The 16495-nt window shown below is 44.4% G+C and overlaps 1 protein-coding gene across 1 annotated transcript in view; it reads right to left on the bottom strand.

Moving 5' to 3' along the window:
* The window catches only part of CD81 (CD81 molecule), a 77500-nt gene extending 69640 nt beyond the window's left edge, over positions 1 to 7860 (bottom strand). The window contains exon 1 of the mRNA XM_054024720.1: positions 7639 to 7860. Within this exon, the coding sequence (XP_053880695.1) occupies positions 7639 to 7704 (66 nt within the window). The 5' untranslated portion in view covers positions 7705 to 7860. The remainder of the gene's footprint in view (positions 1 to 7638) is intronic.
* Positions 7861 to 16495: the final 8635 nt, after the last annotated feature.

Below are 16495 nucleotides of genomic sequence, written 5' to 3'. Positions count from 1 at the left end.
GTTGGTTGATCGTTTTCAGAGCAAGTCAATTTCTTCTTCGTTATGTTTAATTATATTTTAAACGAAGCTATCTGGCTTCCTGTAGTCTCTCCAGGGACACTTCTTGGTGTGGGCCAATCCAGTTCTGGATGAAGGCAGCACAGCTCCAAACACTGGACTTGGACTCTGCTTTCAATTCAGCTCAGTTAACACAGAAGCTGAAATCTGATTGCCTTCTGAAGATTCAAGAAGTGAGATTCTGATGGGGAAAGAGGAGAGGGAACAACTCAATCTTCAATGAAGTGCATAACCAAAGCAAGCTATGACTGAACTGTCATTTAAAAAAAAACAGAACTAAAACTGCCATATCTACAAGTAAAACTGAAAGATCAGTTCAGTAAATCTGATACCAGTAACTCCCCATCTTGCGAAATGAGGCAGTGGAGTTTTTCTTTCAAAAAGCCTATTGGAATTAGCACCACCAACTGTGTACGTTCACATTTCAGAGACAGGTTTTCAGAAGAGCTCAGAACATCAGGAGCTGAGCTCCTCTGCAGACCTGGCCATTAACATCAGAGAAGCATGTGCAGAGTGCTTTGGAAACTCCTGCCCCAACTCCAAGTGCTGAGCATTTGACAGTCTGGCCCTTAATGACCTAATAAGGCACAATCTAATTGAAGCCAATATCAGTCTCTTTTGATGCCCAGACATTTCTTGGCACTTCTGGAATACCTGTCTTCAGAGGATCTCAAAGCACTTTATGACTTTCCTGTGGTGAAATGGAGGCAGAGGTCAGGCGACTTCCCAAGGTTACACAGAAAGTCCGTAGCAAAGTGAAGAACAGAACCCTGAACTCTCAATTCCAAGTCCTGTGCTTCAACATTTAGTCAGTTCATTCAGGTTTCTGGCCTTGGTTTCATCTGTAGCTGCAACAATACAAGTCAATCCAATTGAGGAGACCATCACTGAGAAAGAATTGCATCTGCTCTTGTAAGGGCTGAATTTTGACAGGAATCCTATCAACTTCAGTGGCACTACCCTCGCTTTTGTCAGTGCTGAATCTGTCTGAAACTGCTGCAGATTTAAGGAGCACTTTGCATGTGCTGTTTTTTCTGGCACCATGGTAAGTAACATCAGCTGGTGAGAGTGCTAATATCTCACACCAAGAGTTTGAGGGGTTTAAAGTTCTGTTTTTTTGTTTGTTTGTTTTTTAAAGAAAAGGAGCTGCAGATTCTAAAATCCTTTGTGAAGCATAGTGAGAACTGAATATGCTGACACTTATCCCTTCCAAAACATGTATCCCCATAAGAAACCCCATGTATGATACCTATGAACTATAAATGCTTTCAGTGTTGTTGTAGCCATGTTGGTCCCAGGATATGAAACACACAAAGTGGAACAGATGTGTCAACTCCTTATGCTTAATAATGTTGCAAGAAACCAGTCAAAATGAATAATTAATACCTCTGCAGTTATAGGATAAAGGAGAGTTAGTGGATTGTTGTAATGAGACACACAACTAGTGTCTCTACTGAGTCCATGATTTTTGGTGTCTAGCAGAATCGTGAATTTAAACTCCTCTTTTGAACGTGTTGGTCAGGTCTCCTTTGAGGATGAGAGGTCAGATATAGAATGGTCATTTTGTGTAAAAAAAAAAAAAAAAAAAAAAAAAAAAAAAAAAAGTTCACCCACAGAGCTTGACCAACTTCTGTTGGTCCAAAAAGAGAGAACCTCACCCACCTTGGTACAAACTGTAAATGGTATATATAGGCATTTGACCATGTGTACATGGCATACACAATGCATATATAAACTAGGACTATAATTTATAGTACCCATCCATCATAATTAGGAAGACTTGCACTATGCCAAACCTGTTAGCCTACCTTACCAGACAACTAGCTGGTCTGGCATCTTCTACATGAGATCTTGAGCTAAAGGACCTAAAATAAGAAGAAAGACGGTGAAGAGGAGACATTTTCGGCACTCTCCAGTAAGTTGGCAGAAAAGGAAGGTCTCTCCATCCACTTCCTCAACACACACTCCAAAATGTACTGGTGGCTGGGGGGGCAAGAAGGTTGTCATTTATTTACACTGCAGCTGAACAAACATTAAGGGGGGGGAGGGAGATACCAGAGTTTTTCCCCTTGTTTGGTGTATGACGGTAAAGCTTTAAACTGCTTCCTTTCTTCTTGTTAAGCCTCAGAACAAGCTTCTTTAACGTGCAATGAAAGTGCAGAGTTCTGCCAAACTTTTTGTTCTCCCTCACACTTTTATGCCAACAACTCCGGACCTGGATTAGGTGCAGATAAGCAAGTGAGTCGAGGGAGCTAGGGAAGGGCAAGAACTGAGCAGCTCTGCATACTAACAAGCTAGTCTGGTGCCAGACCTGGTGCCTCCCACAGCTTAACAGATCCTAAAAACTACAGTACATAGATTTTTCAAGGGTTCCACACCCACGACTGGAGCTGGATTTTCAAGAGAACACAGCATGTTGGGTGCTGAGCACTTCTGACAATCTGGCCCCAATTGTAGGTTCTAAAGTCATTTAAAAATCTAGCCCTGTGTTCACGGACACCCTCGAGGGGGTAGTGACTTAGACTGAATGGCAGAACTTCAAATACAAATGTAAAGACACCTGACGTTAAGACAGGGCTAACTATCTCCTGCCTAGGCTCAAATTTCAATTGATAATTAAAGATTTCCCGCTAATCCCATAGCAGCAAGCCTGAGTGTTCCAATAAAACACAGCTATGAAAGCTACAAGATACCCTTAGGGGGGAGTGACTAAAGGTAGGTCTATAAAGGAAATTTAAAAAAGTGATACATCAAAAATCCACATAACTGGCTGAGACTCTCTGCCATGGGTAACGCAGGCCATCGGCTAAAAGTAGCCAGGTAGATATTTAGGCTCACGCAAGAGCCCAGGCTCTGTGACCCTCCCCAGGTGCCAGAGCCCAGCCCAAGCCTGGCTATTTTTAGCCCCACAAGCCTGTATCAATTGACGGGGGCTCTGAGACTTGCTCCCACAGGGGTATTTTCCTGGCTGAGTAGAGACACCCTAAGAGGTCTCCCAGCTTTTGAGCCTCTAAGCAAGTGTCATCTGGGACAAAACTGCTTGATAACAAGGGTCACTAGTGGAGTCAGACAGGGCTGATGTGCTGATCCCAGCCCCAACTGGCTACCCGTGGAAAGATGCCCGCCAAAACTTTCAGAATGATGATCGGGAGTAGTACTCAAATCTTAGGCCTGAGCTGAAACAGGGGTGGCAGAGATGGATGGACGGACGCACAGCAGTCCCAAAGTAGCCTATCATCTGCACTGGGTTAGAAACAGCTCATATGATGAAGCTTCTGCCACTTATGAGGCTCCCATGCTGTTGTAATTCTTTAGTGGAACGATGACCGCCAGGGACCCTTTGAGCACTTCATGCCACTCCTCAAATCAGCCGTAAGAATCGCCACTGCATGTTGCTGACACTTGTCCAGATCAGTTTGCTCTGCCTCTTTACACACAATAGTGTTCTCTTCATGGCTGAGATTCCACCACTGAGACTAGACATCCCATATTTCGGATGGAGATCACTGCCCCTCGTGACCACCTTGGATAGTCTGAACATTCCATTATTCATGGAAGCTTCCTATTCCTTCTCTTAAGCAGTCTTCCTCCTTTTTAGTTACTGCTTATGTTTTCAGGAGCAACCAGGATCTCTCAATCTAGGCACCCCCCCCCCCCCCCCCAAAAGCACAGCACTGGTCACTTCTGAAAATGTAGGCCATGGCTTTTAGTAAGAGGCATTTTGTACCTACATTAAATGGCCCTCCTAGTGACCTTAGAGCACTACTCCAGCTCCACCAGCCCTTGACCGCCTCCTCCTCGTGTCAAAATAAAGTAGATCTGTGGGAGAGAGAGTGAGGCATGGGGGGACCTGTCCCTCTCCTGATCAACAGTGGAAAGAATCTCTTCATTAAGGACATTTTCCTTGAGTTATCATCAAATATAAAAATGCTTCCAAGCAAGGAGGTGGCAAGAGCAGAACACTGAATGGGGAAAGAGAGAAAGGAGAGTGCACTTGCCTCTGAGACAAAGCAACATTCCAACAGATAGGAAAACAGTCATTTCCTACAAGGGAGACAGGGGTGGATGTGAACTGGCAGGCTTGTTCTGCAAGTGTGTGTGTGTGTAGCTCCCATATATCCTTCCTGCTAGATCCTAGTGTCGCCACAAAGAACAACTCCCCCAACTCAAAACAAAACAAATCAGGAAACTAGGACAAAAGGAAAGAAAAAGCTCCTGGATGAACTAGATAACTGGAAAGGAAGAAAGAGAAGGAAAGTGCAGTGACCCCAAAATAAGGGACTTAGATGGAGATGCTACAGTTTTCTACCATCTGCTTGTTATTTTGAGAGAGGAGGTGGTAACGAGAACGTTAGAAATATTGTGTGGAGCTCATTCTTTAAACATGAATTTACACCAGGGATGAACCCGGCCCACTGTCCTCAGTTCTGGTCATGTTTTCATAGGGAGATATCATCACACTGGAGAAAGGGCAGTTCAGCAAGGATGGTTGCAGTTGAACTTATTCTAAACTGGAATCAAGAACACCCCAAGGTGATCAGACAGGAGTACTGAAAACGTGGGGATGGATAACAGAGGGCAAGCACGTGGTCCAGCAGCTGGAGCAGCCAAGAGTCTGGAGTTCCACTCCCAGATTGATGATTGACTCCCTGGATGCCCTTGGGTGTCACTTTACCTGTCTGTAAAATGGTCCTAATACTTACATGGCCAGAGCCGGTGTTGTGAGGTTTAAGCAATCCATGCTTGAGATCTCTTGAGGAAAGGTGCTAGAGAAGCTCACAGCATTGCAAAATGAGATCATGTCTACACTACAGACTTCTGCTGGTGTCGGCGTCAGTCAGTGGCGTGATCCCTGACAGACACAGCTATGCCAGCAGAAGCCCCTACTACAGATGTAGTTACACCAGCAAAACTGTGCTTCTACTGGCATAGTTTGTTTTGTGCGGGGAGCGCGGGTGTGTGGAATAAGCTATACTGATAAAAATAGAGCTTTTCCACGATAGCTGCATGCACATTAGGAGTGCTTTGGTAGTGTAGCTATACCAGCCAAGCACTCCTAGTGTGGACATGGCCCGAGTTAAAAGTGCTGCCTGCTCAGTGAAGTGAGGAGAATTAGAGCCCAGGAAAGAAAATAAATAGCAAATCCCCAGGAACCAGAATCAGCTATTGGTTGAAGCCGCATTTCTTGTTTATACCACCAGCAAATCAGTAAACAGCACATTCTTAGATAATCATCTGTCACTAGCTGGGGTGGGATAGGGGTTCATTCATGTAAACAGATTCTCTTTCATCAATGCATTCAGATCCAAGAAGAAATGAGTGTTGCAGAAATATTCCCTTCAGCAGACTTCACCCTCACTGAACTCCATTTTCACTGTCATCAGCACTGCTCTTTCTAGCAGTCAGCAGGGACCATGACCTAGAATTCCACGGAAATGGAAAGGAGTTCAAGGCAGTGCGTGTGGCAGCCTCCCTGCCACCCCATCTAAAATCACCTCTCTGAAATGGTGCTAATCTGGTGTCTGATCAGTGTAAATACATGCTGTCAACTCAATTTAAAAGTCGGGTGAAGACTGATGTAGCCTTTGGGCATTCTCAACTGCCAGCAAAATATTAAGTCTAACCAAAGCAGGGCAGGGAAATGGTGTTCAACTACTACTCTGGTCTGTAAAAAAGCTGTAAGAACCACATATCATCTGAGACAGCCCCAGCCAACCCAGCACCGAAGCATCACTGTCTGCTCCTAAAATGTCCAGCAACAATGATAACTGGCCACACCAGCTCAATCTCAGGGAGGAAAAGGCATGAGAAATAAGCAGCCAAACCGAACAAAGGGCACTGCCCTTCACCCACAAACCCCCACTCACCCTGGGGGGACTCATAACTGGGACAAACACACTGACCTTATTACACACACAGGGGAAGCTAGCCTATGCAACCTACTGTTAAATTAACACAGCTGTAGATCTGATTAACTATTCATTGCAGGCAGCTGCTAAAAGACCCTCTTGCTACATACAGGGTAAGATTTACTTCTTAAAGTAGTATGGCAACAACAGTGCTCAAGTTGTACTGTCAGGAACTCTAAGTTCCACAGAATGTTACTTAAAAAACAAAATCAAAACCAAATCTCTTCTAAAATCCAGAGCTATAGAAACTCAGGCAAAGACTTTTCTGAGGTTCAGGGTGTGGTCCCTGCAAAATTCTCCAAGCAGGGAGGGAGTATGAGACGATGGGAGGGGTGTGAAAAACTATGCACATCGCCCATCTTTTAAGCATCCTCATTTGTCTAGATCATCTACTAAGCAAGTACGTTTTAACTCCCCCTTCCTCCCCACCTACATTCCTTCTCCAAGCAGTCAGCTCATCTTTCTTAACCCAACAGCAACAGAGTTTCTGGTTCATATCCCAAGGCTGGGAAACCTAACATTCCCCCCCTCCAAACTCCACCCAGATTCCCCATTTGTAAAACAGGAGAAGCAGGAGCACTAGACAAAATAAATAACACAAATAAGTTTTTTTAAAAAAATCCAGTTTTACATGTCTCCTAATTTTTAACTCCCCCCCACCCCCGAAATAGATGCTGAACTAGGGGTGCAGAGGGGAGGGGGCGCTGCAGCACCCCCAGCTTGAAGTGGTTTCCATCATATACTGGGTTTACAGTTTGGTTCAATGACTCTCAGCACCCCCACTATACAAATTGTTCCAGCACCCCGGTTTTCAGAGCCAGCTTCGCTGCACATATTAGAAAATTTGGCATCAACACTAATTTCAAAGATAAAAACCTATATTTATAGAAGAGTTATTTTTTCTTTTTTTAAAAGAAAAAAAAAAAGAAAGAAAGAAGGGGGAGGGAATACGTTACACTCTAGTTTCCAGCCTCTAACCACAGGATTTACATGTTTCAGTAATTCTCTAGTTCCCATCTCCTAGAACCCCAGAAAATACTTCACAGCCTGCAGATGCCTATTTACAGCTGACCACCACGAGCTAAAACCTCAGCTATTATAATTATATAACTACGCACCAGCCTTTCTACCCACAGGCATACCCTCTCAACCCAGCAGAGAGACAGATCCTCACACGACGTCTCCCAAGCATTTTTCAATTCAGTTTACAGGTGGTTTATTAACTTTGGCGAGCGTCTGTACATTTTAACCCTACATCAACGAAATCCTTCAGAATTTAAAAACCACTTCAGATTTATGGGGCTTTTTTTTTTTTTAAAAAAACACAACAAAATTAAGAATTACCCCAGCAGGGCAAGAACAGCTCACTGCTCAGGCCCATATGCTCTTTCAATGCAACCACATTTTTTTCTGGGCTAAACCTCCCGCATATTCCAAACCGAATTCCGTTCCCTCGTCCCTCGCAGCTGTTCAGAGGAGGAGATTTTGCTCCTCTCATGCAGAGAGAAAGCAAAGGCTCCGCTCCCGTCTGAGCCTGCTGCATTGTTTTGGTAGAAATCTCTCTGCAGCCAGGAGGAGGAAAAGCGACCACGGCCACCGCGCATTCTATGATGCGCAAATCCGCACCCCAGACCGGGAGGGGTGGGGAGAGAAATGGAAAAAGCGCACTCACCCAAAAGACAAAATTAAAGACAAAAAGCAGGTATTTGATGCACTTGGTGCAGCCTTCCACGCCCATTGCTGCAGATTTCTGTGGGCAGAGCTGCCTGCGAGAGGTGGCCTGTTAAATCAGCGCGTGCGAACAAGGAGCCGTAGCTATTGCAGAGGGTAGTCCTCTGTGTTTTCTTTTGGGATTTCCGCTGACTGGCTAGGTGCTAGGCTGCTTCTTTGCTCTATCTCCTCCCTCATTCAATTACAGACACCCGCCCGCTGGCTCTGTAGCTAAGCCAGGATCCTCCCACTCAGCCGCAGCAGGTCTTTTTTTACAGAGGAGGCTACCGCCTCCTGGGGGCAGCTAGCCCAAACTTCTCACTGCCTTTTACACCATTTCTGAACTACCACAGAAACGGGCAGTAATCATACTGCACGCACAGCTGTTCTCAACGTTCTCAAGCGACTGCGCAGATGTTAACGGATGAGATTGATAGAAAAGTAGCTCTTACTTAAATGACTGTGTGGCCAGGTTCACAAACCACAAGTGACTACTAAAAATATATATTGCTATTTTAAAGGATCAAGTGTACATGGCGGCCATTGAATTCAACAGCGGAGCAGCTACATGCCTGGGGATTCTTCTGGGGACCTACTGGACGTTTAAGGGCTGCACCCAATTTTGGATAACAGGGTGGATTCGGGTTAAAACTGGCAGTTTTAAATTTGGAAAAACCAATTTCCCCATCCCTCATCTAATGTATAATTTGTATTAGGCCCTGATGCTGCCAACCCTTAATATTCATACTAAAGTATACTGTCAGGAATAGTCCATTGAAAGCAATGTGACTACTCATGGGAGTAAAATTAAGCACTTGCATAAGCCTTTGCAGGATTCTGGGCCTTAATGCATCCAATGAAGAGATTCAGTTCAGCTGTTTTTGTAATTCAGATCAAGCATATTTGCAATACTATTATATTTGACCTTTCAGCACATGAAATTCAGAAAAAAAGAAAAAAACAGGCAAAATACATATTTTTAAATTTCATAAAATTTTCTCCGAAACCAATTCTGCCCCCTTGCTCATCTCTAACAAAATGTATTTCTTGCTCTGGTGCTGATCCTATCACTCTTACTCATGTTGAGGAGTACCTTACTCTGCAAACAGGTTTGTGAATTCCATTGGGGTTACGTAGGGAGGATAGTCATTCTCAAAGTGAAGGTGACAGAATAATTATTAAAGTGGTACCTACAGGCACCAACCAAGATCAAGGTCCTAGTGTTCTAGGCACTTTATATACACATAGTAAGAGAGATCCAGATCCTCAAAAGTATTTGGACATGTACCTCCCACTGATTCCTAGGCTAGAGAGTCTTTGCTCCAAAGAGCTTACAGTTTAATTAGACAAGATGTAGAAAGCCAATATTATCCCTGTTTTACAGATGGGGAACTGAGGCACAGAGCGATCAAGTGACTATCCTCTTCTCACACACACAGTCTGTAGCAAAGCCAGGAATTGAACTCGCACACCCCTGGTAACACATGCATATTTCTTGCATACTTATACTGAGGATGGGTCAAAGCCATCCAAGGGTCCTATTCACTTACAACCAGATGAAATCAGTTCTCCATGAACTGAATCATATTTTCTGGGTTAAATCAGATGGTTGTGCAAAACATCCAGGGTTCTTGTAAGCTTACACTGGAATCAGAAAAATGCATAATAGCGACAAGAAACTCCAGCTTCTGGGAACATACCTCAGAGGAACAGGAGGTGGCCCAACACCAGTATTAACTATACTCAATAGTATCAGGGAGTAGCCGTGTTAGTCTATATCCACAAAAACAACATGGAGTCCGGTGGCACCTTAAAGCCATATACTGAATAGCTTCCCAATCACAGGTGTTCACTTTATTTTGGGTGCCCGATGCCAACTCTGTCCACATATCTATTCAAGTGACATCATCATAAGACCTAATCACATCAGCCATACCATCAGGGGCTCATTCACCGGCACATCTACCAATGTGATATATGCCATCATATGCCAGCAATGCCCCTCTGCCATGTACATTGGCCAAACCGGACAGTCTCTATGCAAATCTGACATCAGGAATCATAATACTAAAAAACCAGTGGGAGAACACTTTAACCTGTCTGGCCATTCAATGACAGACCTGCGGGTGGCTATCTTACAACAGAAAAACTTCAAAAACAGACTCCAACGAGAGACTCCCACCTGTTCATGCTCTCTGTATGTGTGTATATATATCTCCTCACTATATGTTCCACTCTATATGCATCCAAAAAAGTGGGCTGTAGTCCACGGAAGTTATGCTCTAATAAATTTGTTAGTCTCTAAAGTGCCACAAGTACTCCTGTTCTTTTTGCGGATACAGACTAACACGGCTGCTACTCTGAAACCAGTCTTTGCCCACGCTAGTTTAATGCTTCTATATCCTTGAAGGATGTAATAACAGGTACTGCTGCCCCCCATGCGCTCCCACTGGGATGTTATAGGAAACTGCAGCTTGAGGGGCCACCAGGGGAATATTGTGGGCCACCAGAAATGGAGTGGGATTTAAGCGAGTGGGGCTTCTGCCCTGTGTGTCTGCTCTTAGAGTGCCTGGCGTGGGGAGTAATACATCCTGGTGTCATGAGTGGCTCACCTGATCAATGTGGAGGGTGAAAATTTTTTGGAATTTCCATTCCACACGACATTTCTCCATTCAAAGTTTTCATTCTGAATCATCACAAAAACTGTTTCAAGACATCACAGTTTTCTGCGTCTTGGAAATTCCAAGTTTCAACCAGCTCTAGTGGGGAATGTGGGAGTGCTGGAGGCTGCTGCGGGAAGCAAAAAGGAAACAAAACTATGATTGAGATAATCATAGAATCATAGAATCATAGAATATCAGAGTTGGAAGGGACCTCAAGAGGTCATCTAGTCCAACCCCCTGCTCAAAGCAGGACCAATTCCCAGCTAAATCATCCCAGCCAGGGCTTTGTCAAGCCGGGCCTTAAAAACCTCCAAGGAAGGAGACTCCACCACCTCCCTAGGTAACGCATTCCAGTGTTTCACCACCCTCCTAGTGAAATAGTTTTTCCTGATATCCAACCTGGACCTCCCCCACTGCAACTTGAGACCATTGCTCCTTGTTCTGTCATCTGCCACCACTGAGAACAGCCGAGCTCCATCCTCTTTGGAACCCCCCTTCAGGTAGTTGAAGGCTGCTATCAAATCCCCCCTCATTCTTCTCTTCTGGAGACTAAACAATCCCAGTTCTCTCAGCCTCTCCTCATAAGTCATGTGCTCCAGACCCCTAATCATTTTTGTTGCCCTCCGCTGGACTCTTTCCAATTTTTCCACATCCTTCTTGTAGTGTGGGGACCAAAACTGGACACAGTATTCCAGATGAGGCCTCACCAATGTCGAATAAAGGGGAACGATCACGTTCCTTGATCTGCTGGCAATGCCCCTACTTATACAGCCCAAAATGCCGTTAGCCTTCTTGGCAACAAGAGCACACTGTTGACTCATATCCAGCTTCTCGTCCACTGTGACCCCTAGGTCCTTTTCAGCAGAACTGCTACCTAGCCATTCGGTCCCTAGTCTGTAGCAGTGCATGGGATTCTTCCGTCCTAAGTGCAGGACTCTGCACTTGTCCTTGTTGAACCTCATCAGGTTTTTTTCTGCCCAATCCTCTAATTTGTCTAGGTCCCTCTGTATCCGATCCCTACCCTCTAGTGTATCTACCACGCCTCCTAGTTTAGTGTCATCTGCAAACTTGCTGAGAGTGCAGTCCACACCATCCTCCAGATCATTAATAAAGATATTAAACAAAACCGGCCCCAGGACCGACCCTTGGGGGACTCCACTTGAAACCGGCTGCCAACTAGACATGGAGCCATTGATCACTACCCGTTGAGCCCGACGATCTAGCCAGCTTTCTATCCACCTTACAGTCCATTCATCCAGCCCATACTTCTTTAACTTGGTGGCAAGAATACTGTGGGAGACAGTATCAAAAGCTTTGCTAAAGTCAAGAAATAACACATCCACTGCTTTCCCCTCATCCACAGAGCCAGTTATCTCATCATAGAAGGCAATTAGGTTAGTCAGGCACGACTTCCCCTTCGTGAATCCATGCTGACTGTTCCTGATCACTTTCCTCTCCTCTAAATGTTTCATAATTGATTCCTTGAGGACCTGCTCCATGATTTTTCCAGGGACTGAGGTGAGGCTGACTGGCCTGTAGTTCCCCGGATCCTCCTTCTTCCCTTTTTTAAAGATGGGCACTACATTAGCCTTTTTCCAGTCATCTGGGACCTCCCCCGATCGCCATGAGTTTTCAAAAATAATGGCTAATGGCTCTGCAATCTCACCCGCCAACTCCTTTAGCACCCTCGGATGCAGCGCATCCGGCCCCATGGACTTGTGCACGTCCAGTTTTTCTAAATAGTCCCGAACCACTTCTTTCTCCACAGAGGGTTGGTCACCTTCTCCCCATGCTGTACTGCCCAGTGCAGCAATCTGGGAGCTGACCTTGTGCGTGAAGACAGAGGCAAAAAAATCATTGAGTACATTAGCTTTTTCCACATCCTCGGTCACTAGGTTGCCTCCTTCATTCAGTAAGGGGCCCACACTTTCCTTGATTTTCTTCTTGTTGCTAACATACCTGAAGAAACCCTTCTTGTTACTCTTAACATCTCTTGCTAACTGCAACTCCAAGTGTGATTTGGCCTTCCTGATTTCACTCCTGCACGCCTGAGCAATATTTTTATACTCCTCCCTGGTCATTTGTCCAATCTTCCACTCCTTATAAGCCTCTTTTTTGCGTTTAAGATCAGCAAGGATTTCACTGTTTAGCCAAGCTGGTCGCCTGCCATATTTACTATTCTTTCTACACATCGGGATGGTTTGTTCCTGCAACCTCAATAAGGATTCTTTAAAATACAGCCAGCTCTCCTGGACCCCTTTGCCCTTCATGTTATTCTCCCAGGGGATCCTGCCCATCTGTTCCCTGAGGGAGTCAAAGTCTGCTTTTCTGAAGTCCAGGGTCCGTATTCTGCTGCTCTCCTTTCTTCCTTGTGTCAGGATCCTGAACTCGACCATCTCATGGTCTCTGCCTCCCAGGTTCCCATCCACTTTTGCTTCCCCTACTAGTTCTTCCCTGTTTGTGAGCAGCAGGTCAAGAAAAGTTTTGCCCCTAGTTGGTTCCTCCAGCACTTGCACCAGGAAATTGTCCCCTACACTTTCCAAAAATTTCCTGGATTGCCTGTGCACCGCTGTATTGCTCTCCCAGCAGATATCCACTGCTCTCCCAGCTTCTCGTCCACTGTGACCCCTAGGTCCTTTTCAGCAGAACTGCTACATAGCCATTCGGTCCCTAGTCTGTAGCAGTGCATGGGCTGTTTAAGGGAACACTGAGGGGAGCTATTAATTGGAGATGGTCCCTGCCTGCCTCCATCCATGCTAGCAAGGGGTTAATCGTCCTACACTTGAGCCTAGGGTCAAAGGGGATACTAAACCATTAAAGGATCCTAGGCCTAGAAGACGAAGGAGGGATCAGCTGGTGTGTGCAGCTGGAGAGAGCAGAAACCATTGTCTCTCCCTCTCCTGCTTGTTGTTTTCTTCGCTGCTGCCCATGGCTTCTCGCTGCCACCGGTAACTGGCTCCTTCCACATCCCCTTGCGCCCAGCTGGGTGGCCCAGTCTAGGTGGCGAAGGAAGATGGGGAACACTGCCTCATGCTGCGTTTCCTCCAGCCCCAGCTGCACAGGAATGCCCACTCCTGGCAGAGTTCTACCACCCCAAGCCCAATCTGAGTCATGAGGACACAGACTGCAACCTGAAGCACATCAGCGACCGAGAGAATATAGACCAGGGGTCGGCAACCTTTGGGAAGTGGTGTGCCAAGTCTTCATTAATTTAAGGCTTCACGTGCCAGTAAAAGGTTTTGCGTGCCAGACCAGCAATGCGGGCAGCAGACAGAACCCCAGACCGGCAGCGGGCCTAGTGGCTCATCCCGCTGCTGGTCTGGGCTTCTGTAATCTGGGCCAGCAGCGGGCTGAGTGGTGCTGGCAGCCGGGACTAAAAATCAGCCCATGTGCCGCCTTTGGCACGCATGCTGCAGGTTGCCAAACCCTGGTGAAATTGTTAACCTGAGTCTTGATGGGTGAAGCAGTGTCTACAATGATCCTGTTGTATGTGTTTGTGTGACCACAGAAGAAGGGAATGTCTTCCTTACAGAAACAATTGATATATCAGGAAATGCACACACAGCAGAATACTTACAAGAAATAGCAGTAAAAGCTAAAAAACTGACAAAAAATTCAGATGTCTAGTACGCAGGTTGGTCACAGACAATGCTGCAAATGTATCCAAGATGAGAAGAAATTATTTAGAAGAGAGTCCCAAGCTAACAACATACAGTTGCAGTGCTCAGTTGATGCAACTCCTAGCCAAAGACTTCAGAGTTCCAGAAATAAAGGCTAATGTTGTTAAAATTGCAAAATACTTCCGTAACAACCACTTTGCAGCAGCTGCTCTGAAAAAAGGGAAGGAACCAAGCTAACTCTCCTACGAGATGTGCGATGGAACTCGGTAGTGGACTGTTTTGAGCACTATATCAAGAACTAGTCTAATCTGATGACAGTTTGTGAACAAAATTGTGAAAAAATAGATGTCACTGTCACAGCCAAAGTTCTCAACAGCGCATGTTTAAGAAAAGTTTTGTAAATGAGTTCCAATAGTACATGGATTAGGGACCCAATCTTATGAGGTTCCAGGGGCTTCTGTATAGATTATTCAGGTTAATCTTTCTAGCTACCCAATGGGACTCAGTGCTCAGTCTAGAAGATATCATCAGAGATGCTTAGTTTTGCAGTTCTCAAACCGTGGATTTGTGTCTCCAAAGATAACATGCTTGTTAACAGCAAAAATGTTTTTAAATACATAAATAAATAATATCTAGAGGTGAGAAATAACAGACCTCAACCTTATTGTCCCTCTGCAAATTTGTGTACACAGAGTCAATCCCTTACCTCTCTCTAAAAGTGCAAAGTTTCAAAAAGTTCAGTGAATAGAAGATTGTTGGGGGTGGAATAGATCTGGACAAGGGGAAGAAGTCTGGAGATAAATGTGAGAAGGGAGGGATAGGCAGTAGACACAAAAGTGAAACTGTTTGAGCAGCATATTCCAGAAGTCTTGAAGTCTTTCTGAGTTCTCAATCATATAGAAAGGAGAGTTTGTTGCATAAAAAAAACGGGCAATTTTTGAATCAATTACCTCTCTTTGTAATCTGCTGGTTCGTATCACAAACTTATCTATGGTTGTTTCTGGATGATGGAGATTTTTTTTTCTTTGTCCTATAGGTGATATACTGTGGCTATGTGACATACATGATGTGACTGAAACACTATCATTAGCAGATAACCCTGAAACTGTAGAAAATGATGGTGATCTTGAAGCTGGATAGTCTTCAGAATTCTGTATGTTGAGGATGGATTCTCCTAAACAAAATAAGTCAATGCAGTTATTTAATTATTATTACCATACTGCTCATTTAGTATTACTCATTGCATTCACTGACAGTACTACTTTAAAGGTGAAATTGTAAAAGGAAGCTCTGCCTATTTCAGCTAATTATTTTTATCACATCTGCATCTAAAATGATAGTACCACAGAGTAACAGCTATATTTTTTGCTCAAACATGAGAATTCAAGAATAGTCCAGAAGGAAGACAGGCAGTCCTTAAGAAAGAAGTATGAAATAAAAAAATTAACCAACCCGAAGATCCTGCATGTTCAGACATGTTCCTTTCATCATCTTCAACGCAGCTTCCTCCTGAGACGGGACACGTCTCATTATGTTGTTTCATTCGGTTCATTTGGGCAACCAGGCCTTGCATATCTTTGTTACATTGTTTGCATTTTGCACGCATGTCTGTCTTATCCACAGGTAGAGGAACCTCATTAAAATATTCCCAAACTGGGTCTCTTTTACAGCCTGCTGCCACTATAGGTTTTCCCTTCTAGTGAGAGAATGATATGGTAGATATCAAATCAATGAAGGCTACACTCAGAAAGACGTCAAGATGAATATATTGTCACATACTATAGAATTAGAATTTATAATCCCTATTCCATGATGAGATATCTTTGAGCTATAACGTATCTTAATTAAAACTATCTTTAGATAGGTTTTTTCCTCAAAAAGCATTTTATCAAAAAAATCTGATTTAAATGAAAAAAATCAGATTTTAAAAAAAAATTTTTTTTAAATCATTGATTTTTATCCAACCTACTTTGTTTGCATTTTTTATGCCTCCATCTACAGTTGCAAGGCCTTTGGATGCCCCATCCCTGCATCTCACAATGCAGCATTATTTACACCATCCTAATACATCATGATGTAGCCCTATTTACCCCCACCTGCACCCCTGAGACCTTTGTGGATTCTACCTCCCCATGCACATGGTTCACAGCCTTGGGATCTTAGTGTGGATTTTTGTCATGTACATTGTGATATGGCATTATTTACCCAACCGTTTAGCTGATATGAGGCCTTCCATAGTATAGTTCATTCACCTTAGCATTGGATGAAAGACTATAGTGCTATTTACCTCAGACCGTACTTTTAAGACCTTTGTGTGTATTTCCCCCCTCATCCAGTACGGACTGAGGTGGCACTGTTTACACTGGTCCACAGCTTCCAGACCCAACTCACTCAACTATGGATTTCACAAATGAAATGTGAACGTACTTAACAAAGATGGTCAGTGGAATCAACTGTTGTCAGGGACAACAGTGATCGGTTGCTTTGTGAATGCCAAAACCAAGCCAGGTTGCAGGATAAAACGTAAAGGACAAAC

This window comes from Malaclemys terrapin, chromosome 4 (genome assembly GCF_027887155.1).
Source record: "Malaclemys terrapin pileata isolate rMalTer1 chromosome 4, rMalTer1.hap1, whole genome shotgun sequence".
In the NCBI taxonomy this organism is placed as follows: Eukaryota; Metazoa; Chordata; order Testudines; family Emydidae; genus Malaclemys; species Malaclemys terrapin.
The sequence above is the reverse complement of the archived record's forward strand: the minus strand, read 5'-3'. Positions and strand labels throughout refer to the sequence as shown.